At 37.0% G+C, this 26,031-nt stretch overlaps 1 protein-coding gene and 1 non-coding gene across 2 annotated transcripts in view; one reads left to right on the top strand and one right to left on the bottom strand.

Moving 5' to 3' along the window:
- The window catches only part of LOC122993825 (vasoactive intestinal polypeptide receptor 1-like), a 33,780-nt gene extending 13,658 nt beyond the window's left edge, over positions 1-20,122 (bottom strand). Inside the window, exons 1-3 of the mRNA XM_044368294.1 lie at positions 19,836-20,122; positions 18,967-19,075; positions 3,193-3,300 (exon numbers count right to left, since the gene is read on the bottom strand). Of these exons, the coding sequence (XP_044224229.1) occupies positions 3,193-3,300; positions 18,967-19,075; positions 19,836-19,952 (334 nt within the window). The 5' untranslated portion in view covers positions 19,953-20,122. The remainder of the gene's footprint in view (positions 1-3,192; positions 3,301-18,966; positions 19,076-19,835) is intronic.
- Positions 20,123-25,575: 5,453 nt separating this feature from the next.
- On the top strand, positions 25,576-25,658 carry trnal-uaa. The gene has a single exon. It is a non-coding gene; the product is annotated as a tRNA-Leu (tRNA).
- The last annotated feature ends 373 nt before the right edge of the window (positions 25,659-26,031 follow it).

Genomic DNA, 26,031 nt, shown 5'->3' with positions numbered 1-26,031 from the left:
ATCTGTAGCTTCATTTGGAAGCTTAGAAGCTTTCTCTGCTGGATTTTAAGAATGGCGACTGTAAAATGCTTGTGAACATTGGAAAGAATTACGAAGATACGAGGAACTTTATTGTCATCTCACCACAGTTGCATTTATACTTTTCAGCTCAATGCTACATATGATGACATGAAATTCCATTTTCCAGGGATTCGGTGAAAAAATAGTGTAATGCTAGTATTTAAAGTTTTGAGGAATTTTTGAGGAATGCAAGAAGAGCAATATAATAAAATATCATGAGGGATACCTTTGCAGAAGCCCTCAAGAGAAGGTTAAAAAAAAAGAAAAGAAGATAGTGTGCAATTTGAATTGGTACAGGCAGTTGAAACTACCAGTGTTCATGAATATGGATTATGCAAACGATTGTGCAGTAGTGCATATCCTATATACAGTATATTTGGCTAATATACAACAATACAAAAATACAAAATATACAGTTTAGAAATGCAAGAAGGTCAGATGATCCAGTAATTGTAAATTGTAGCAGCATTATTTGACTGTAAGTACACATCACTGCACAGTTATATATTCAAATATACGTGTAAATGTTCACACAGAGCAAAGACTTTTGGGTGCAGGATCTCAGATCTCAGTTTATTGTTCCAAGAAAGGCTCCTGGGTTCTTGAGAAGTGGAAAAGGGCTTTCCGTATAAGTCTGTCTCTCTACTGCTCTAATATACCAAAAGCATAAAAACCTCAATTTCCATTCACAAAACCTTATTAATGGATTTAGCAAGTCCAGAATGGAAATAAGCTGCAATCTTTCATCTCCCAGGATTTAAAAACTACTACACAGACAGATTAAGTTTAATGATTGTTTCCTGTTCGCTTTATCTCTGACATGGCTCATGAAATTGAACCATTGCTACTATTAGCTGAAAATGTATATTTCTATTAGATCCATTGTTTTAATACAATATATTATGGTAGCACTTTATCTGAGAGATTGATGTTGAGTGTGATGGATCCAAAGAGAACATTTGAGAATTTGACACAGCCACTACTATTCATATATCCTTTCTAATCTTTAAATGTGTACTTTTTTGACTCTATCTACAGTGTCTTGTATTCTACATATCATAGCTACGTTGTTATGGAAAGTTGTCATTCCCATGCGCTTGGATATTAGCTCATTTGGGCCGCTGCACTGACATTTCCTCTCTTGGACCATTTCACTCCATTAGTGCTTTCAGTCAGAAAAAAAATGATGCTTTCATGTCCTTGTACTGACATTTAGTCCTGGTTAGCGTCCATTTGGAAACAGCAGGTGTCGGGAGAAGGTTGTCAGCTGGATTTGTCCCAGCACTGCTGCATTTGTGGCTTCAGACATGAGAGTATGAGGAGGGGTGTAGATGCAAATGTGTGTGGCATAGATGGAGCATGCACCGTTGTGTGTCTATTTAAACAAAGGCACACTGAAATGTGTGGCGGTGGGTTTTCTGTATTCCCTTTGAGCTGAGCAAACAGGAACCAGCACAGTCCAAATGCTAACAACTGCACCGCTGAAAGCAAAGACTGTGGTTTGTTTCAATGATCTGTAATTCAGATCATAATGAGACATGATTTCCATCAAGGTAAGTTGGAAAGAACATTAACCATAAATGATCCTGACCTTACCCTTACTAATGACCTTCTCATAATGGCAATCCCATCAAGACAACAGAGCACAAACAGACTGGCATTCTTTTACAATATTACACAACACTTCACATTATTTTCTCACAATAGAATAACTTTTTAAAGGATATGGCTGGTGATTTTCTATACTTTTCTTAATGTCAACAAATCAACCAAACCAACAATGTACTCATCCTACTTACAAATATTGAGTGTGCATCCAAAGCCTGATATATCATATTCCTCTATGCTGTACACTTCAATTGTTGTCCAAAAGCTATTAAAAACATGTCATTGAGCCACATTGTTGCAGTGGGTGACATGTTCCTTCACCACAAAGATTATGGTTACTATTAGACTGTAAAGACTAATACCAGTGATCACATTTTCAGTCTCTGGAGAGTAGTTCTTTGTCTCTAAACAAACTAACATGACCATAATTTTTGTGGTGATGGAACATGTCACCCAGTGCAGCGATGTGGCTCACTGACATGTTTTTAATACTTTTTGGACAAAAATAGATGTAAAAGCCATGTTAAGAATAAATATGATGTATTTAGTCATTTAGTGCTCATGTTAATACTGTGGTAGCTAAAACGTTGAAATGCTCCTTTAGTTAGGTTACTGATGACATCATAGCCAATACAGTAGCTCTCAGTTATCAGACTGATAACTCAGTCTGCGGAACAAGACAGTCTTTTGACCGCCGAGGCAAGTTGAGCAGAAACAGAGTAACTTTTCCTTTGTTCAAAGTAAACCTTTTAAATGGCATTACTGCCTCTGAAGATTAATTTCACGTCAAGCTTATTGCCAATACACAGATTGTAACAGTAGTGGTAATGTGGATTACTAGACAGGGAGAAGATTGCAGCTACAATGGAGGTCTACAGCACAGATATATCAGGCTTTGGATACACACACAGTACTTGTAAGTATTGGATCTGTTCATTGTTGGCTTGGCTGTGCACATGAGATTTGTTGACAATAAGAAAAATATAGAAAATAGCCAGTCTTATCCTTTAAAAAGTGAATAAACACCCAAATGTATTTGTTTGCTCTAAGTAAACAGACAGTTCAGAACAGATATTAACTCAAGAAATAAATCCTCTACACCACTTACAGTTTACTCTCATCTAAAGTAAAGTTGTTAACTAACTATATTATTATAACTTAGTGTCACCATCACCATCTTTCTGGAAGGTCAAATCTTACAAAAAACACTTCTCATGCCTGTAATGTTTGAATCCTGCAGACAAGAATTCACGTCATTTCTTCTGCAAGAAATCTCCCAGAGCATATATACATGTGTTCCTGCCAACAAACATACATGAATAATTCATACTGTGTTCCTTCATCACAGTGACTCTGGCCTGCATTAGCACGGCAGATTGTACAGAGCAGATAATTATCCTGAGTGGTGGAGTTGCAGTGCACTTTTACATTACCTTGTGTTTTTTTTAACTACTCTTACGATTGGCTGACTGGGAGATGTTCTTCTTTGCGTTTGCTCAGATTGAGGTTGACATGGGAACCAACCTTGATTGCTGGAGAAAGGCTGGAAGACCTCGGAACAGGATACGTTGACCACCTGCCCGACTTCAGCTCTCAGCCAACATGCAACCTCATCCCACTCTGTTTTACATCCTACAGACAAAGATATAGAGAGGAGCAGGAGGGTCAGTCAATGTCGTCTTTCATCTACCTGACATCATAACTGATTTTTGACCACTAGGGGACATAGCGACAAACTTAAATATACAAATTCCTGATATAAATTTAAAACTAACATTTTAGCTAATAACTGCCCATTTATCTATCAGACATAAGGGCAACAATCATCTTTTAGGTCTGTATTGTCCTGAACTCCTGACAAAAACGGACCATTCACTCATACGGATTCAAAGTCAGTGACTGATGCTATTCATTGTGAATGAGATCTGGCTTTGTAGCTCAGTTCAGCTTTGTGTAATTTTATTTTTTATTTATAGAATTGCCCATCATGTCTTCTTTTTTTATACCTGCATCTTTGATTTAATTTTGTCCTGTAAAGCACTTTGAGCTGCATTTTATGTATGAAAGGTGCTGTACAAATAAAGGTTATTATTATTATTCTTATAATTATTATATTATTATTAATTTTGTTTTATAATAGTGGAGTCTGTGTAGTATCTTGAATTGAATTCAGCCGTGTCTTGCATTTATTTTCCTCACCACACTTGTCTCTTTATCCATTTAATGGAGGATCGGCAGACCTTTTTGCTGAAAATGGCTGCCTATTGTTGTATATTCAGCAAGAACGGTGAGTGTCAATCATCATGTGAGTCCAGAAAACCACTACAAGTTAAAAGCTGCTAAAAGCTGCACCATTGATTCTACGAGGGTCTGCACCAAGACATTTTTAACATTTTCATTCAAAATATGGGTTAAGGCAGGTTTAAATATCACTTTTTCCAACTTTTTCCGCAAAATGAACATTGTTAGAGCAGTGGATATTTTCTAGGTATTATTGCCTCTGGAACAATCACAATATGTTTCACATGTAAATTACTATTTTATAAGACAAGAGGAAGAAGAAGACAATAGTCCAATTTTATGAATTAGCATGTGTACAATTATGCATGAATATCTATGTTACAAATGTTGTTTCAGGGATTTAATGATCCTACAGTCCATCATATAGATATCTTGATATTTATGACTGTTATGACCACGTTTTTTTACAGCATACAAAAACATACAGAGGGGGGAGCATAGGAGAAGGGGGTCAGTCAATCACATCTTTCAATCTCACAATCATCAATAGAGGCGATCCATGTGATGTCACATATGTAGAAGTTACCACCCGTCTCCCCTCTCATTCACAACAGTCAAGCAGTCAACAACTCAAGCAACAGTCAGCATCTGCTTCCATCCAAATATCCTTTTACATCTTCATGACTACAGCCTGGCATTTCTGTTCTACTTCTCCAAGCTACATACTAATGTGTCAGGAAAGTTTCATGTCACATTTCTTTGTTTACAAACCACCATTACCTCATATGGATCTACTATTATTCTCATAGCCTTTATTTTTTCTCGATATCTGTGTGTCCTTTCCCCTTGGCACTTTTATTTGTAAATTCATAAACATATACCTTGTATTTACTTATGTAATCTTGGGTTTTTCTTCTTTTCATATTCATTCCCTGCAGCTTTCATACCCTCTGTCAGCCCTGTGTTTTCACATTAATACCAGCTGATTACTTCTGTCCGCCTGATGTGAGCTGTAACTCAAATCTCTCCAAAACAACATGAAAACGAGACATCATCCAATTCTCTCATATCTTCAGGGCCCAGACTTTGCAGTTTATAGGAAGCTTTTTCTGTTGTTTGTCTGTTTTCTGAAATGTGGTTGATTTTTTGAAAGGTTGTGTATTTCTGAAGCAAGTGTGTCTCTTGAAAAGTTGTGTGTTTTGCACATTGGGGCCACCCCTGGATAATCCAAAGAACATTTTCTGCACACTATGGGAAGTAACCAGTTTATGAGATAGCCGTTTTCTTTCTTAACAGTATTTCCAACAGCAACATTGTTCTGCACCAGTAAATATACCCAAATACGACAAAGGAAAAGAGGATCTAATACTATTTATTCATCATTCAAATGCCTTGGCAACGTTTCTGACAGGCTCTATGAATTTCAAATTGACCTGCACTCCAGCAAAAAGAAAAATAAGCCCCTCACAGGATGACACACTTCCTGCTGTTACATTTACTGAGAACGGGATGGAAATATTTCAGCACACCTCAGGCCTTCATCGGTGTAAATCCACAGACACCAAACACAGAAACTACAGTATGTACAGGTGACCTGATTACCTAGTCACACACTTCCTCTCTGGTGACCAAAAAAGGATATTTATATTAATCCTGAATTAATAAATTTATACTGATGCATGTGCTATATAATATGACAAGCTCTATCCAGCAGAACTGGACTTGCTTCATCTTGTTTCTGTAAATGGATTGCTGGGAAAGCTTTTGCTTAATGTCACACTTGCCAAGTTTTTCCATCTACTGTCCAACACTTTACAGATTCTGCATAAACCCTGGGTTACTTCACATAATTCACATATCATAGAGGATATAATCTCAGGAGACAAGGTGACAGGTTGTGAACAAATAGATGGATGGAGAAACGTCACTGAAACCTATGAATCATAGTGATGAACTCACAAAATGCGTAGGTATTGCTTGGATGACGTACAGCTGCGAGTGGTGCCGCAAATACGTATGTGCAAGCAAATCTCCATCCACGTTGGGTACACGTCAACAGCGGTGATGAATAAAGAGAAAAGGAAATGCAAGGAGCTTTTTCATTCATCCCCACAGCTGAAGTGAGACCAAAAGAAATGTCAAATACATTTTCGGCGGAAATCTCTTCTTTGAAAAAAGTTGAAACTCCTCAGGCACTATAAGTTTCGAGGAACATAAAATTGCTTCAAAGGGCTGGGAGTGATTTCTGACTACAACATAAGCACAGCCTGTTTGCATGTAAATCACTCCTCACTCAGCAGGATGTTGGTGAACCACATTTTGTACTGAAGCTGTCATTCATTTCATGGTGTTTATTCATTCATATTTCAATTTATGTGCGGCAAAGGGAAGGTTTGATGTGATCGAAGGGACAGAAAATGTCACTTACTATAATATTGAAATCACACGATTTAAATTTGAGATGTAATGACTTCTATGCTGGTAGGTAATTTGGCTGTTGTAAAGATTTCTGTTTTTAATCAGACAAAGAGTCTATAGCCACGCTAGCAGCTCTGTGAGGCTTTAGTGCTCTCTCTAAAAAACCTCAACTGTCAGATAATTAAAAGTAGGAGTTCAGAATTTGGTTTTCTGATATTTAGCAGTGAATGTAAATGTAAAGTGAATGTAATAAGTGGCCAGAGGGTGTCTGACAACCTACATCAGAAGGGTTATGTTGTAAGCATGAAAGTAGCAGTGTTACAGAGTTTACTTGTGTGAGGAGGGTGTAAGCAGATATGTCAACATGTTAAGTCACTTGCAAGACTTCATGATATCATAAAAATATCAGATAATCAGAAATAAAGTCTTTAATTGGATGAATTTCCATGAAATTTTGGACAAGATACATTTGAATCAGTTTTGCGATCCCGACTTTTCTTCTAGGTCCATCATTAAGTTAAGATTTGTGTTTTTTAGTGAAATGTTTTGACATCAGTTGGATGAATTGCCTTGAAATGCGATACAGACATTCATGCCCCCTCATGATGGATTGTAATAAATTTGGAGATTCCTTAACCTTTCATATGCAGTAGCTCCACCGCCAAATTTTAACTTGTCCTATACTCCAGTTTATGACCTAAATACCTGCAAAACTCATGACATTCCCGTCAGCCTCAGCTGTACTGTAAACATTACACTGTACCTGCTTAACATCAGCATGTTAGCATTGTAATTGTGAGTATGTTAGCATGCTGGCGTTAGCATTTAGCTCAAAGCACTGCTATGACAAAGTACAGCCACACAGAGCTGCTTCCATGGCTGTAGATCTTGTTTCTCAATATTTAATCATTGAATATACTTATAATATATGGTACTGGTTGTCATTTGTGTTCACACCATCAGTGTTTTCATCAGTACAAAGTAGCAGTAAATACTAGGTACCGCCAAGGCTGATGGGAAAGTCATTCATTTTGAAGGTACTTGGTCGTAAAACAAAGTATTGAACAAATTTGACCTGATGATTGCACTTGATGAAAAAAGAGGGAATAATGAAGTTCACAAGGACCATGAAAGTCTGCAGCAAATTTTGTCACAATCCATCCAATAGTTATCAAAACATTTCACTGGTTGGTGGTGCTGGGGTAAAATCAGAAGATAACGGAAGCCAAGAGGATTCATCTTCTGGGGACCATGAATGCCTGTAAAAATTTCATTCCAGTCAAGAGATTTTAGTCTGGACCAAAGTGGTGGACCGACCGACATTGTCATCCCTAGAGCCACACTAGCTGCTCATGTAGCAAAAATCTTAATTTTTGGTTTATAAGACCTCAAAAGTGTTTTACTTTAATTCAACAAAACATAATGTAAAAAAGTTTTATCATTCAAATGTATGTAATTATATTGGGCTTGTTCTTTAATTAACAATCTGTAAAACTGAATTAAAATTGAAACTTATCACAAAAAAGAGTTTGTGCCTGCTGACGTGCACTCCAGGTAATCTGAGTGTCCACTGTGGCTGCTGACATCAATCTGAGATAGAGCAGTGACTTATAGGCAGCAATCTGGTTGAAATATCTATTTTCTCTCCGTGCCTTAATCCATTTATACAAAGCCAGTGTATCTAATGCAGCCCGTCCTCAAAAGAAAAACAACAGTATAGGTTGAAAATTCAGCCGGCAAAAAAATGTGTTTGAGTGACAGACGCCATCTATCAGCCGTAGTAATTATGACCCGGAGAAGTGACGCAGTTATGATGATGTCAATATAGGGTGACAAATTTACGTATTATGAGGAGGCAGGATGGGTGGATGGCTAGGTAGATAGATGGAAAAAGTGGACTTTGCTGCAGGAGACGACTGTTAATTTTCTATTTCCAAGAGAGAGTCATGTTTCCAACCGTGAGTCGGGTTTTTAAAAACTATAACTATGATTAATGTGGTGTTTACTGTTGCCATGTTGCCACACCACATTTCAAGTGATCATTTTAACCCAAACCATGATCTCTCCCTAACCCTAACCAAGTGGTTTTTGTGCCTAAACCTAACCAGACTAAACTTAATCACAGTATTGTCACAAAAATAAAACATAATTATTTTTTAACAGTGATTTATAACGGTTTTGGAAAGCACCAATTGTCGTTCTGGAGTGCATGTTACAATCCACCTATGTGGTCTTTCACTCTAATGCATTATCCACTCCTTCTCTTGTGTTTCCCCATCTCAAAAACCAACTACATGCATCCAATCAGGTGGTCTGACGAAAGTGATGTCACCTCCAATGTAACCCTGGGAAATGATAGCGGGGGCAGGGGTGCGCAATTATTCACGGAGGACTGGGGAGATGGATGATTCACGTCAGCGTCTCCTCCGTTGCTGTCAGGCTGACTCAGACTGATATTCCTGAAGCCGAGGATCCGGGAGGGGCAGAGGGATTGTGTTGAAATGCAGTTTCCCATCGTCTGTCATCTTACTGAGTTGTTGTCTCAGGGGTGGCGCTACAAATTGTAACACATTATACGACACATTTCCTTATTTACATGTGTCATTGTTAATTATTCATTGATATTTTTAGTGTTAGTGTGATTGCTGTCGCAGCACACTTACCAGTACACTTCTAATTATTTTTCTTCTTCTGTGATGTTTTTTGCTCACCTGTGACTCATAACCATTTATGCTGCTGCGCATAAATCATTTATATAAGCATCATTTTATGTACTTTTTTATAAAAATTGATTAACTATTCCTGGAAAAACTAATCTCTTCCTACACTTTTAATGGTGCTAAGACCATTTATACAGTACCAGTCAAAGGACTGGACTCACTTTCCCATTGCCTTGAATGAGAAAGTGTGTTCAAACTTTTGACTGGTACTGTGTCATATCTAATCCTTCGCAGATGGCTGCATTGTTTTTTTGTTGTTGTTGTTTTTTTCTTATTGATAGCTTTTATTATTTTGACTACTAAATTTTGAAAGCAACTGCCAAGACATTAATTGTATATCTCAGCCATTGTATACTGATACAAACTCCACTCATATTGCAAAATGCTCAGTATTGCCCGCTGATCAATAGTACATAAGTTTGATAGGATGATATGTGAAATTTATTGATTATTAACAGTTCCTGACTGATTGAGGAATGCTGTCTATGTCACTTCACTTTTTCACCTCTTACTGTTAATATCACTTATATTCTTCAAATATGTTATAAGTTTATCTTTAATTTTGTCATCCTGTTTTTCCATAATGTAATTTTGCTATCTTGGTTTGCTATCTCTCTATTCCACACAACATCTGTTGCATGTCTGTCTGTCTGGAGGGGGATCCCTCCTCTGTTGCTCTTCATGAGGCTTCTTCCACTTTTTTCCTTGTTAAGGTTAAGTTTTGGGGAGTTTTTCCTTATTCTTCTAGGACATATGATGTTGTATCCTGTACAGATTGCAAAGCAACATGAGGCAAATGTGTGATTTGTCATATTGTAAAATTAAAAATATAAAAATTGACTTTACTTGAACTTAAACACATCTACAGTTTATGAACTATTCTAGGTTTTATATTACATTAAAGTCTATGGAGGGACATTGTATTTATCTCTCAACCTGTAAACAGGAGAAACACCATGTTTTGTGTTAAATGCTCACTGATAAACTGAAAAAACTTATTATGATATCATATTATAATATCATAATATTAGTTAGTTAATAAATACAAAAGTGTTTTACTTGTGTCTACAATTCAGCAAACACATTACTGTTAATTAGTTTTCATGTGATAATAAACAGCCACCTTCTTCGGGAAAGTTTTTTAAATGTTAATTTTATTTGTCTTGTCTATTATCTTAACTCTGTTTATGATTCAACTCTTGTGAAACAGTTTGTAATTTCTTCTATTTGATAAACAAATAAATAATTTTATTAGTATTTACAATTTACTGATGTTAAACACATCCCTCATTTAAATTCTGGGTTTTGGCAATCAGCCCTGCGTGTTAATCAGTGGAATATGATTATATTATCAATTGTCTCTTGTCAAAAACCTGCCAAGTGAGAACAATTTGGCTTCAGTCTACACAAGAAAAAAAAAACTTGACAAATTGTGTTTCTGTTTGTTCCAATTTGTTGCAGAAAACAACATAGATGCTATATCATATCTTTGACCAGAGAATGATTTGTTTGGGGGACCCAGAGCAGTGTGAAATTGAAGTATAAAATATTAATAGATATATATTTGCAGACCACAAAATACATCCTGTAAAAAACAAATATGGAGCCATAGGAAGTTTGTTCTCCTATAGACTTTTTTGACAGCATACATTTAGAGATGTTACAGCTGAAAAACCTGTAATTATGCATGTTGGGTGATTGGCTTAAATGCAATAGAGGCATCATTAGTGTCATTAATTACACCTGTGCTTTTCCTGCTATGACAAGTCAAAGTGTCTGCAGTGAAAAAGGTCTATACTTGTCATCTTTAAGAGGCTGAGTTGAAACTCTGCGTAGGTGACGAGTGAGTGAGCGAGGGTGGTTGCGGCCGCACAATGCCGGCTAAAAATAAAAATGCATCTTTTCCTCTCTGTTTATGTTTCAATCCACATTAAACCAGAATTAATCACACCAACAACAACAAAAAAAAACAAACAGACAATGCTTTGGAGACCACCCCTGTCAAGTGTATCTTGTTGTAATGGGGGAAATTCATTGTGGATAAGGTGATTAAAACTGGCAGTGAAGTAAAGGCTTGGAAATGAAGGATGTGGTTACAAGCTTGCTGTTAACCTTCTCTTGAGGTTTAGCTGGAGAATAGAGAGGGGGGAGACTTAAGGTGCAGTATTTTTACACAGTGACTGAAAAGCTGTGCTCAGGAAATTGGTATCAGGGATTAAGAGATTTTATTCTTCAAGATTTCGGTTTCCTATTCCACTGTGGTTAATACCAGAATTGGATGTTGGCCTCTAAATTTCCAATTTGGTGACATGTATGTGGGAGGTTCTTTTTTAGATTTACACACATGGATCTAATCCTAATAGGAAAAGAGAGTTATCTATTCAAGAGAGGAAACAGCTTCAAAATACTATTTCAGTTTTCATGGCAGAGACAGTGGTATGTTTATGGGCACTTTAGTGGGTGGAACAAACAAAACCAAACAGCACTGTTATTTGTACAGCCTCGGCTGGAGCATTAACAGCACCGTATAACAGCAGAGCTGAAGCTAGACCTGATTTCATTACTGAGCTTCAGGTGTTTCTTTATAAAAATGTATCTGGCAGGTTGTAGGGTTTGATTTAGCTCATGTTGGAGTAGAGGACAAACAGTGCTCCAGTAAATTTGTAAAGCTTTAAAAGACAGAAAGACACAATGTTAAGGTAGCAGAGGAAGTGGGATAAAGAAGAAGAGTGACACATACCAGCTCCATACTGTCACATCATTTTACTCATATCAATAGACCACCATAGCAAACATTGGATGTGCCATACAGACATGAAAAGTAGTTAAAGTTCAGTAGTAGGACTGCAACTGCCAATTATTTTCATCACCTACAATAATTAACCATTTATTGATTAATTGTTTTGTCTAAAAAAAATGTCTGAAAATGGAGGAAAATGTAGATCACAGTTTCCCAGAGCCCCATATGATGACATCTTTAAATTGCTTGTTTTCTCTGATCAACAGTCCAAAACCTAAAGATTTTCAATGTATGATGATATAAAACAGAGAAAAACAGCAAACCCTCTCATTTGAGAAGCTAGAACCAGTGAATGTTTGGCGTTTTTTGCCTGAAAAGTAACTTAAACGAAAGATTATCTAAGTTGCTGATTAATTTTCTATCAACTAAGCAGTTAATTGTTTAAGCCTCTTACAGTAGCCTGGGGTGAATGTGATAGGGTGAGCGACTGTGATAACGCTGCCACTTTTCTGAGCTGAGTTGACGCACATTGACTAGAAAATAGGATGAACACATTTTCCTGTCTTCTGTCCTTTATGACTCTAAATGGGAAGTTTTACTTATGGAGTTCTTTATTTACAGCAAACACAGTACAGCTTATACACTAATCTGGCCATGCTGCAACACAATACATAACAGTAATCCCATTATAGATGACACGTGTCAAGGCGTTGCAAGGGTGTGGGCTTGCATAGAGAACAATGGATGTGAATGTATTGATGTATATCATATGCTGCTAGTGAGTGTGGCCCTTAAGCTTACAGAGATGAAGCTGCTTAGTTTTGTTTCTTTACACGAACAATATCAAAATTATGAGGAGATTTTGTACCTTTTACAATTAGTGTTCTACTCTGCTGGAAATAATGAAGAAGAAGTAGCAGCAGATGAAGAGGATTTAATTGTTTGATTATAATTTTGATGTTTCGGTGTGGTTAAAGAACTTTTCAGACCTGTTATTGCTACTTTAGACAGAAGATGATTTCACATGTAAAGTGTGTTTGGAACAGGTAAAGTACTTATATCAAGGTTGTTAACTCAAGATTTTGTTGGATTGCTTTTACAGATTAGATTACTTGCAAGTGCAAATGAAAGTCTTATTGCCTGTCAAGTGGAGGAATAATGTTCCCATAAGGGAGTTCCCACCTCCAGATACTTATATTCAGATCTCTGGATCTGAGTCGTACACACACTGAGCGTGATATGACAACTGTGATGAAAAAGATTTCATTTTTAACTTGAGATTAGGGGCGGCAATTATATGGTCTATGTTAAAAGAAACATCTTTTCAACCATGTAACAAAAGGCACAATAAATGCAGAGAAAACCATGAATTATGGAAACTTACACTGTTTCTCTGGGACTGACATCTTTGTGTTTGGGCGTAATCACAAAGGAAATTCTCATTGTGTGGAGAAAGCCGTGATGTCGTATTACTCGATGTGTCAGAGTTAACAATTAACACTCATGTCAAGATGTTAGTGATTTCCTCTCAGATCAACTAAATGGCTTTCTCACCCTCTGAGCACGGCTCTGCTCTCAAGCCTTCATTAACAGACAGCACAAGAGGAAGCTATACACTTAGACACTCGAGTGTCACCTCATTTAGGATTACGTTTGAAATTTCTTTGAACCCTGATCAAGTGCTTCTTGAGCAACGATGAGGGAGGAACTGCATGACGCCTTCATTTATTAAGCAGCATGCATCCTGTTGACTTCTCAATGGGATTTAAAGTTTTAACAGGATTGAAATTTTTATGTTTAATGTACATCCGGGTATTTTTTTCAAAGCCGGAATGGATACCATTGTTTTTTGGCTAAATATGTTCCATACCAGTTTTAAAAGGCTTTACTTTCAAATAATTCATTTGCTAAAGAATTACAAATAGTCTATTCAATGCTTCAAGAGAATTTTAAGTATTTCCTCAATGGAAAAGCATTTGAAGTAGGGCTGCAACTAGTGACTATTTTCTTGATTAATCAATTAGTCATTTGGTCTATACAGTGTCAGAAAATGGTTAAAAATGCTGCTTTGCTTCCCAAAGCCAAAGATGGCATCCTCGAATGTCTTCTTTTGTCCCGACCAACAGTCCACAACCTAAAAATATTCAATTTACTATCATAGAAGACTAAAGACTAAAAGAAACTGAATAAACCAGTAAATATTCACATTTGAGAAGCTGGAATCAGAGAATTTGGATATTTTTCTCAGAAAATGACTCAAAACAATTGATATCAAAATATTTTAATTAATTTTCTGTCAATTGACTGATCGTTCTAATTTGAAGTATTATTTTAAACCACTGAAACCCAGAATAAAAACATGGAGTTGTGTTTCTTTATATGTAGAATCAATTCAAATGGCAACATTTGGATGATCAATTGGAGAATCAATAATTAAAATTGGCTAAAACAATTAATTGATCAAAATAAACTAACTGGAAATCATTAGATATTAATATATTAGACAGCTCTGTCAGGCTGGACTTAGTGTAGCCACAGCAGTGCTTTTAAAGAGGTCATATTATGCCCTTTTCCCAGTTTAATATATTCATTTGCATGGTCTATTTGCAGACATTTGCATGTTTTTAAGGTCAAAAAGCACCTAGTTAAAGCTGTACAAGCCATGTGTGCAGCCCTTCTGTCTCACTCAGCCTGAAACGGGCTGTATCTTGTATGTTTTGCCCCTCTTTTCTGATGGGCTGACTCTTTTCTTAGTGACGCACTCCCAGGCCAACCACAGGTATTATTGTAACCACAGGTAATGTATTGTAGTCTACTGTAGTTAGGTAAAACCAGAGCTTTGGGTTAAACCATGGATGTATTATAAGAGCTGGATGCGCCAGTCGAGCAATTCTCACTGGACTGAATGGGCGCCATTCTTGGTATCCAGCTCTTATAATACATCCATGGTTAAAACTCACCAGTAAACTGTGATGGCCACTGCTGAGGATAATGTTATCCAACCTCGGGAAAGCTGTTCAATGACAAAATTACTTGCTGACATCCAGCAACTGCGCAGCATTTCCTCTGCGACTGTCTTTCCTCTGCTCTGCTGAGTGTATGTGTGGAGGGGCTAAGACCCGCCCTCAGGTGAAACACAGAGAGCAGAGGAGGGGAGAGAAACTGGCACAAACATAAATAAACATATTATGTTTTTAAATCTCGCCCTCTACAACATATTCCCTTTAATTAATGCTAGTATCAGCATGCTAATCACTGCTGATCACAATGATAATCCTAACATGCTGATGTTTAACAAGTATGATGTTTACTATATTCACCATCTTTGTTCAGCATGTTAGCTTACTAACATCTCTTAATTAGCTCATAATACAGCTGAGACTGTTTGGAACGTAACTAATTTTGCAGCTGTTTGGTCATAAACTAAAGTATTAGACAAGTTTAAATTGTGACCTGATAATGGTGCTACATGAAAAAGAAAATCACCCAAGTTATTACAATTCACCCTCGGGGTGACATGAATGTACAGACCAAATTTCACTTCATTTCACTTAAAATCACAAATGTCAGCCTCTTGGTGGTGGAGTTAAAGTCAAGGTATCACCAAAGTCATTTTTGACAGAATTTCATGGTAATCCATCCAGTAGTTACCGAGATATGTCATTCTTGACCAAAGCGGTTGATCGATCAATACACAAATCAACAATGCCATCCCACTAGCCACGCCACTAGTTTAGATGAAAGTGACAAAAATGTGAGGTTTTCTGATTTTCTTGTTTTTAAAACTATTGTAAACTGAAATTTTGTGTGTTGTCCTTTTGATCTGACAAAAAACGCAAACTGAGGCCAAATTGGACGTGTCACCTTGGGCTCTCATAACCTCTGACGGAAATTTTCTTTTTTTATTGGTTTGTTTTTTGCATTTCATAGACCAAATGATTGATTAATTAATCGAAAAAATAATCAACAGATTAATTGATTCGGTTAACAATCGTTAGTTTCAACCCTATATCAAACCAAATGCACCATTTATTCAGATTTTGGCGGCAGATTTAACACCAGTGTGCAGCATATGACGTCTACTCAGGCCCATTACCAGGAATCAGTCACTGACAACTGTTATTATTACACAAAGGTGAAATTTCAACCCTGCATGACTCTCCAACTCTGCATGATTGCATGTCACCTGCATGGTTGGCGTCAAACTGATGGACACACAAACACACTGTCTTTGACAGTGAAATGAATCAGTAGACATTTATCTGTGTAATGAGCAGCAGATGACAACTTCACACCAAAGTGTTGTCTTGCTCCAGTGTTCAGAGTCATCACAGGTAATTAAGATCAAATTAGTCTTGAAATGTTAAAGTTCATCACTCTTGCGGAGGGGAGTTGCCAGAGTGTTATTATTCAGTTTCTGATGAAGTGGCGATGAGCTCAGCTTCAGTGACGAAGCCCACTATGGAGACATGCAGCGCGGCCCACTGGGAGACGCCAGGTTCATAAGTATATAATGAAGTCAGTGAGTCAGATTAAAAGGACAAGCAGGTGAGGACTCGCCAGGAGGAAGAACAGGTGTCAGAGCGGTTACATGATCAGTATGATGAAGATATAATGATGTATGTGCACACATTTATGTTAGTCCCTTTCATTAAGAGATAGGAAACTTTATTGATCCGGCACAGGGGAATTCAAGTGACATCACACACTGGTATTTTGCTACTAAATGTGCAGCTTCATTTTCATGCTGCTAACAGTGATGTCTGCAAACACAGGAGACTTCACCCACCACCTGATTCAATTTGTCAAGGCCAATTTTGTATTTATTCTTTACAACTGTGACTTGCCGTGACTTTTTAATAAACCAATGTATCAAATGGCATTGTGTAGTGTCAGAGGTGTGGCTTGTAGTGATAAACCTACAGAGAATTAATTCCCCACTGTGTCTAACTGTCAGAGTTCACAATTTACACTCATATCAAGAGGTTAGCGATATCCTTTCAGATCAACCAAATGGCTTTTTCACCTGCTGAGCACAGCTCTGTTCTTAAGAGTTTTAAAGGGATACTATGCAGGATTTGTCAGTTAGTGTTTGTAATGATACTTTAAAGCTCCGTTGAACTGAGGGAAAATGCAGAGTTGGGTGATGATTATCTGTAGGTTCATCACTACAACTGACCTTTTTGAAAGTAGTCATGTTATTCTTGATAGAAATATTGATTATAGCAGCTTTAATCATCTCATCGCTATTTGTGATTATTTCTGTGTCACTGAATTTCAAATGAAATGTGTCAATATACGTTTTTTTAGGTTGCTTCTTTTAAGCATTTTTTTGTACTTTCTTGACAGCTGTGACAGTTTAATTAACCTGTGAGGGATCAATAAGGTTTATCTTATCTTAAAATATGACATACATTTACAAATATGTATTGTATAGTATAACTATTTAATTTGCATACTGTTGAAGGCAGTCAGCCCTTTACCACCCACTGTTTCACCCCCTGTACACCAGCACTGTATGAACTTTGTTAGTCCTATAAAAAGTGAGAAAAAAAAACATCTAACAGGCTATAAAACTATAGATTAGACTCTTGTCCTTTTGGTCATTGTTGTCATTTTAAAACAGAAAGCTCTATTATAGTGCTGAAACAATGGGTTTATTAATCATTTTTGATCAACAGAACATTAGTAGCTGCATAAATGTTTGGATTTGCTGCTGTTCTTTGAGTTAACTGGTTCTGGACTGTTGGTCGGACAAAACAGGGAATTTGAAGACAACACACTGAGCCTTAGGAATTCTGATGGACAATGTAATAGTGATGAAAACAATCATTACAGCAGTTGCAGCCCTGACGTCTTGTAAAAGACATCCAGATACAATGCAGATAAAGTCCAGATTACACAGTTGAAACCTAAAAAAATATGGTAGGTTAAAGGTAAATTGTTGGTAAATGTAACTTTCAATCAAACCATTGTTAATTTAAGTGCTAGACAGAAGCATTAAAGCAAAGACAATTCAACTTTTTGCTCAGTCTTCCAACAGTTTGACTGCCTGGTTTGGAGTCTCAAGGCTTTTATATTTTTTTATATGACGCCTTAATGTCTCATGCATGTGCTCTGGCAGTCATGAGTGTCATCAGAGGGTCATCACAAGAGATAAGCTGCAAACTGGGACTGAACTAATGATTATTTTAATTATTATTGTAATAATTATTATTAATTAAATATTATTACTATTCATCTTATTTTCTCGATTAATCAATTTGTTGTTTGGTCCATTAAATGTCTGAAAATGCTGAAAAATATCACTCACTATTTATCAAAGCCCAAGGTGACGTCCTCAGATGTCCCGTTTTGTCCCAACCAACAGTCCACAACCCAAAGATATTCAGTTTATTATCATAGAAGACTAAACTACCCAAAAACAATTCACATCTCAGAAGTTAGAATCAGAGAATTTGGAAAAAATGACTCAAAACAATTAATTGATTATCAAAATAGTTGGTGATTAATTAACTAGGCAACTAGACAATCAATTAATCGACCAATCATTGCAGCTCTACTGCAAACTGCTGCAAATATAAACCACAAAGAGCTAAAACTCTTTAAAGATTCCCACAGATAGTTAAACCTCCCTGGATTTTCATAATATGTTTCACCTTGTTTTTCGTTTTTTTTTTTTGGTTTTTTTACTTCTCACCTCATCTCACCACTCTTCTCTCCCCTTTTTTTTACTTTTAGCCTACATTCCTGTCTATTAAAAACCTCTTGCGGGTGCCAATGTTTCTCATTTATCTCTTGTGTGTGTCTCTGTGTGTGTCCCAGCTATTCCTCATGTTGTGGGGACTCGCCTACGTTATGGGGACAAAAAGCAAGTCCCCCTACCGTAAATCATTAATTTTAGGGTGAAGACTTAGACCTATAAGATTGGTTTAGGGTTATATTAATGTTAGGGTAATTATTAGGGTTAGGCATGTGGTGGTTATGGTTAAGGTTAGGATAAGTCTCCAGGAAATGAATGTAAGTCAATGTAATATCCTCTGAGGTGACGGAAACACGACTCTCTCTCTGTGTGTGTGTGTGTGTGTGTGTGTGTGTGTGTGTGTGTGTGTGTGTGTGTGTGTGTGTGTGTGTGTGTGTGTGTGTGCAGAAACAGAGCATCGTTGCACATGAACCCACCGCTGTGGTCGGTCTGGTTTTGTGCCTCCCTCCACCTCGTCTGGCTACAAATCTCCCGAGCCCTCATGTGCTGAGGGATGATGGCGCAGTCTGGATGAATCGCCTCAACCTGAAAATATGAAACAATTTAGTTATCTACAGCGATGCAGGCGTATGAAACACAAGCCTCGCTTGGAGGAGTTGTAACGCTTGAGTGGATGCAACAACGTGTGGCAGTAAACTCTATTGAACAAACATCATCAACAGACACACCTCTTCGGATGAATAACCTCTTTTTTGTCATTCGTCTATATGCTTTATCAAGAAATTAGTTTTATTTGCCTCCTTTAGTCATATACCTGCTCAGAAGATGCCCAAACATTTAAAAGTCGAAAATATCATAATTTGCCTCTTTGTGTTGACTCAAGTTGATATTCTGTGCCCAAAAAATACAATATTGTTGAGAATTATGTTCAGTTTTTCATGCTCAGATGTCACAAGCAACATCTGGATCAATCAGACCCTCCTGAAGTTCTCCCTTCAGATTGACGGGATGACGGTAATGGATGCAGGTCGCGAGCCTTGAGACGCACTAATTAGTGCTAGCAGCTTAATGAGGACATTTGCTGCCCAAGTGTGTTGTGTGCTTAAAGGAGCCAGAGAGGAACAGAGGATAATAATGGTAACAGCACTGATAAAGAGATGTCACAGGGTTATAATTAAGTAGATCGTTTCCTTAATTAGAAGGTTTTGTAAAATGCAGCAGCAGAAGGGGGCAACTTTTTTTGATGATGTGCACTTTGAGTTGCTTTGAATCAATTCATGGATGACCCTGATGGAGGGCCACTACATTTTTGCAGACTGTATAAAGGAATAAATATGTCACTCACCATAGGCTTGTACCATAGATTGAGATAGAGGATGAGGAGTATGAATGTCTCGTGTCGTCCTGGCAGCCCTTTAGAAAATATTTCCATTTTCTTATCTGTCTTCTTCATATCCCTCATCGGATGGTGATGAGAGCGCAAAATCCAGGTAATTTTTTTTCCTCTGTGGCTTTTTAAAGACTGACTTCTTTACAGCCTCGGTATGAAAATGTACTCTGACAACCTAAAATAGATGAATCCCCATTCTCCCTGCGAGCTGCAAACTTGCGGGAGTCGAGAGCTGTCGCACATCTGCTCTCTCTCTCTCTCTCTCTCTCTCTCTCTCTCTCTCTCAGAAGCAAACAGCCAATGACTTAATTTCAAGCCATAAATGTGTTTTGCAAATGTAAACGAGTGACCGGAGCCTATTTCCATCAGTCCCTCATTTGTACACCGTTGATAGGCAAATAATTAGATGTTTAACAAAGGTTCTAGTATGTCGGTCACTGTTATATGGTGCCCACAAGGCTGCCCTCAGTTATCAGATTGACCTAAAAACCACAGGTTAACTGCAAGTCAGTTGGTTTTTGTATTTTGAACAATTAGAATTTGGAAAATTAATTGGAACTCTCATTAATTTTAGCATTTTAAGTCTAAATGACAAACATTTGATGGTTCAAGTTTATCATCTGTGAGAATTTACTGTTTACATTATAGTAAACTGTGTTATAACTGTTAGTCTAGTCACCCACAAGGACATTTTCACTATATTCTGACCTTTTATGGACCAAGTAGAAATAGAAAATGGATGGATAGTTAATATTGTGTTCACATGATGCATTTTCCTAATAAGTTTGTATTAAATCAAAGTAAAACATTGCGCTCAACCTGAAACAAAAAGTGGGACTGGGGTCAAAGTCAAAGTTCAGTGAGTCAGTTGCACACTGAAGAAAGTGTAGCCGAAACATCTGTGCATTTTTTCCCCCTGTGCTCAAGTTTGACAAAGAAAACTAGATAAACAGAACAATCTAACTGGTTTGGGTGTGTGAACCCGTTTTTGTGCTTTGATAAAATTACCACAAACAAAGCAAATGCTATTCCAGCATAGTTGTAGTGGTTACACTGGACTTAATTTAACTTTGGGAGGTGACAGGGCACACACACATCACAGAGGACAGTTGGAGGTCAGGAAGGACCCAACAGCAAGTTTTTACTGCAGGCCCCCCAAACTGTTCAGTCTGGCCATGCCTGTAAATTGAAAAAGTGAATTTGATATTGGATGCACCAATTCAGTCAAACTAGAACTATCTATAATTATGATTTAGTCACATACAGCATTACATTTATGTTTTAAGCTATTTATCTAAATAAAACCAAGCAAAGCAGCCTGCAGGACCTGTGAGTTCACTGTGTGTCAACTGGTTTAATGTAATTAATTGTAATTTTATGTAGGAATATACTCTACAAAAGCACAATATTCACTGATATAGGAAGGTCTTTAGAACGTGTCCTACTTTAATCTTGAGGCCCTGTGTTGTAGAGTGTCCCTGTGTCAAAATCTAGCTTTAAGACTTTTAATATTTCACCTGATACTGTGCTCACATGTTGTATATTTCTAAATTAATTTGTCTTGACTTTGTCTTTGTTTGACTGCAAACCCGAGGCCATGTAATATTCCAGTATAGGACTCAACTATAAGCAGGAACAACAGGATGGCAAAGTGGTGTGAAATGGAAAAAGAATGAAAGAAACTTAAAGTAGCAAATGTGTAGAGAGTAAAAAGAGAAGACTGACATCTCGGCCATTCTCCTCTTTTAAAAAGCCAGTCATTTAGGAATAATGACACACAATTAAAAGTAAGTACTGCCAAACTGCAAGGACAGATGAGGATGCTTCAAGCTGAGCATGCTGTGACTAAAATAGCAACAGGATATCAAAAAATATATATATAAGATGTTGGACATTTTTGACAAAGATAGAATAATTACACCGAACACCATGCTAATGATTTTAAACCTTAAACTTTGCATGATTATTTTATCAGCACCTAGCTACCATTCAGGAATGGCTGCTGTAACCACCAGTGAATGGGCAATGCACAGTCTTTACAAATTTATGCAGGTGTAATTTGCCCAGGGAGGTAGAGCCTGCTGCCAGTAATGACTTATTTGAAAAGACTGGCAAGGTGGGCTGTGATTAGAAGGACAGTGGTTAAAATCTTGAGCATGTATGTTGATCCACTTGGAAGCTGTGGTCAGTAATTTACAAATGGGGTCATATCAGACAGTTTCTAGATGTGAATGTGCAAATGTGGAGCAGGGCAGTGCTATAAAAGCAACACCTTTCCCTACAGAATAGGTTCCCAAGAACAAGAACGCAGAACGTGATCTTCAACGACTCTTCTTCATTTAACAGGAACACTTCACTACAGGTGTCCAACTAAAGTTAAACAGTAGAAGAGTGGTTGTGCTGGCATGAATCTGTGTGATATCCTTTGTCCCGGTAGCTTAACCTCTCAGTAAAAGGTAGCTTATTATCAGCTTTCCATCATTACTGCAGCATATAGACTTCCCATCACACTTAACCGATAACACCATGACCCGTTCACAAACACAGGTTAACAAAAGGTTTGTGTGATACCACAGACACCTGGTGGCTAATTACTTGTTTTTCAAACACATTGGTTGTTTGCATTCAAACAAGGCTTTACATCACATGTTTGACCACTGGGTTCAATTTTCTGGAGCAAGGAAGCCTTTCTATAAACAGTAAGGATGTTGTATGAAGTGAAAACAGTTGAGTGTTTGATGCTCACAAGAGCGAATGTATCCTAATCAAGCTCGTGCTTTCACAATCTAGTAGAAGTGATTGTACTGTAAGCAGCTTGGAATAAAATGTGGACTTAAAATGTAAATGGGGTCAGGGTTATAAGACTCATTCCTTTACCACAGAACAAAATAAATATTGCTTTTGGGATTCTTAATACCCTGTACACAGCAATTTCTCCCCTTTAATGAAAACAAAAATATATCTTTTAACGTTAAGAATTTCAAAACCAAGAAGTCATATAACATCAGTAAACTGCATAAGGATGCCCTTGTTTACCTACCCATCCATTCTGTGATTGATTTACATAATGAAAAACTAACAAAGGGGCGAAAGAGAGAGGGGAAAGATCTGGTGAGACCAGGTTTTTATTTGCTGATAGGTTTTCTGTGACTCCCTTGGGTCTTCATTTGGAGAGCTGTAACGCCCTTCTATTGCAAACATACTTTGTGATTTAATCTGAGAGGCAGAGTGAAAAACAAATCTTACAAATTGCAGATTACCATATATTATTTTAGTGATTCATAATTGTCACAGAATGCGTTATACTGCCTATTAACAAGAGACAGTAACTGTACAAGTTGAAGTTGTGACTGGAAATAAGATCGGTGTAGCTCGTTTATTAACACAATCTTGTAAAAATACAGCTATGTATGTTGTAGAACCACCATCGTTTCAAATTATTTTTAGAAGAAAGACTTGCCATTTTTTCAGTTTGGAATTTAACAGTAAAAATTATTTCAGTGTATTTCTTGCTAACACAATCTTAATCTTTATTCTTTCATCTTTATTTTTTGACAGAAAGACCTGTCACCATTAAAGGATTTACTCATAATATTCAATTTTTTAAGTATTTTTACCAACATAACCTTGTAAAAATACATTCATATCACTGGAATTGGCGTCATTTATAACAGATTTTTTTCATAATGAAATTTGAATGTAAAATTAATTCCTCGGTATGTTTATACGAACAAAACCTTGTAAAAATACAGTCATGTAGTAGAATAACGAGATTGATTGTTTTGGAAAATTGATGAGAACTGAATTGTAAATTGAGGGCAGAAAAATCTCAAAACAACCATAAATTGTAAATTTATAGATACTCAACAATATGTGTGTAAAATGATGTGAATTTTACCACACATTGCATGTAACTTTACTTTTTCTTTATATTCCAGTGAACTGTGGAAAATAACATCTACTTACTGGATGAAAATAAAGCATGTTTGCCTTCTCATTCATGGTCTTCCCCTGGGTAGATTAGCAGCTAAACACATGTTGTAAGATGGTTTTTCTTTTGTTCCTTATCTGGTTTTTCCCCTCTCACCGATATCAGTGCTACAGGACTAATACATGGTGAAGTGCCTTGCTTAAAGAGGATTGTCACTCAGTTTAAAAATCCACATGTATTATCCTTGAGGCCCAGACAGGTCAGGAAATACTTGTGAATGTGTGCCCTGTTTTCCTAAAAGCTGCAGAACAGACCATTAAATTTTTGATGTCGCTGATGTGTAAAATCGGGCCCTCTGTCTAAAAATGAATAAGGCACTGACTTTGCTGACCCATAAAATGTGTTGTGTTTCACTTCCTGCAGCCAAATCAGGTTTAAACTCTGATTCATACCTGTTAGCAATACTAGAATATGAGCTTCATTTGGTCTGACAACTCAGCTTATCATCTTTATGCAACAAAGTGAGCGCCCTGTCCATGTAGTCAGTGGAGCGGATGTTAATTTTATAGCCAAAAGACTTCACAAATTCAAGGTTTCTCTTTATTTAGAGAGTGCACAGAGACTGATTGATGTGTATTCTTAAACTAAATGACATTCCCCTTATATTCACCTCATATTTCAAAGAACTTAAGACCTTTTATCATAACAGATAAATGTGCACTTATGCTTTGCAGAGCAGGCTATGCCCTCAAGGGTCTCCTGAAATGACTTGTAGAAGTATAATACAGACATTAAAACCCCTGCAGCAATATACACTATAGATTATAACCCAGCAGACACATACCGTATTCAGATATGGGACATGCATATTGCAAAAATCAAGAAACGCAATCAGACGTACTGTGTAATATAAGACAAAAACTAGGGCAGGAAAAGGCTGGGTGGTGGAGGATTAAATCAGCTTAATTATGTTGTTGAACTCCTTCTAAGAAAACCTAGAAGGATGTTTCACAAATTTGAATAATGCTGCATGTTTACCGCTTTCCATGCATAAAAGAGGATAAGCCTTGGTTTGAGTTTCAAAAATGTATCCAGCACAAAATTTGTCCTGATATACCTCTTGCGACTTTTTCCTATTTGCCTTTACCAGAGTGGTTGAATGTGAATCCAGTCTGATTTAATGGATATGTGATGTCTTCGTAGGTTCAGATCCCGCTACTGATAGATGCTTTGCTTTGCAGAAGTCAGATGATAAGATTGTGCCCTTTCCCTGTAACGGGGTTATCTCAGGCTGGCAGTTTGACTTCTGACAGCTTTTTTACATCTGTCAGATTTCGGAAGGTGTCAGATGTCAAGTTACTCTTCAATCTCCATTTTACAGGAAACATTTAAGAGCTCATGTTACTTGACATCTATATCTATCTCTTATCTATCTGTCTATCTATCTATCTATCTATCTATCTATCTATCTATCTATCTATCTATCTATCTATCTATCTATCTATCTATCTATCTATCCATCTATCTATCTATCTATATGTATATACATATACATATATATAGGTCAAAACACATGAAAGAGTTGTGAGAGACATGCTGACAGTGTTGTTTATTCCAGTGGTGAGGGTGACTCTGTAACATCTGTCCAGGGACTACAGATGAAAAATAGCCTCTTGACTAACTCTGGTGCATTGACAGCAATATTTATAAATGTGCACTGTCCTTGTTTAATAAACAAACAAATAAACCCATGCAGTATTGTCAACCAGGATGGCCGAGAGGTTAAGGCGTTGGACTTAAGATCCAATGGACAAATGTCCTCGTGGGTTCGATCCCCACTCCTGGTAGTGATAGATGCAACTGTATCAACTCAGCTGTACTATTACCCCTTAATTAATTATCCCCCTAATTAAATTCAGCTATGAATAATAACCTTCAACTGGAGCTATGTTGCGTTCGTGTAACTGCAATGTCATCAATGTGTTGACCAACGCTTCTCAACATATTCAGTTTATCAGATGAAGTATTGTGATAAATAGACTGTCGAAATGTCTATCTAACATATAGTTGATGGTAATGTGTTGGGGGATTTTTTTGTTTACCTTTTTAGAGGTTTGACTGTTGAGAAAATATGAAGTGGTTCTATTATAGTTGAATGAAAAATTAATGTTAGGAGAGAAATTAAAAAATTGCATGTTATGTAAAATCCAACCTTTTACA

This window comes from Thunnus albacares, chromosome 12 (genome assembly GCF_914725855.1).
Source record: "Thunnus albacares chromosome 12, fThuAlb1.1, whole genome shotgun sequence".
NCBI lineage: Eukaryota > Metazoa > Chordata > Actinopteri > Scombriformes > Scombridae > Thunnus > Thunnus albacares.
This window is presented reverse-complemented; position numbering and strand designations above follow the sequence as displayed.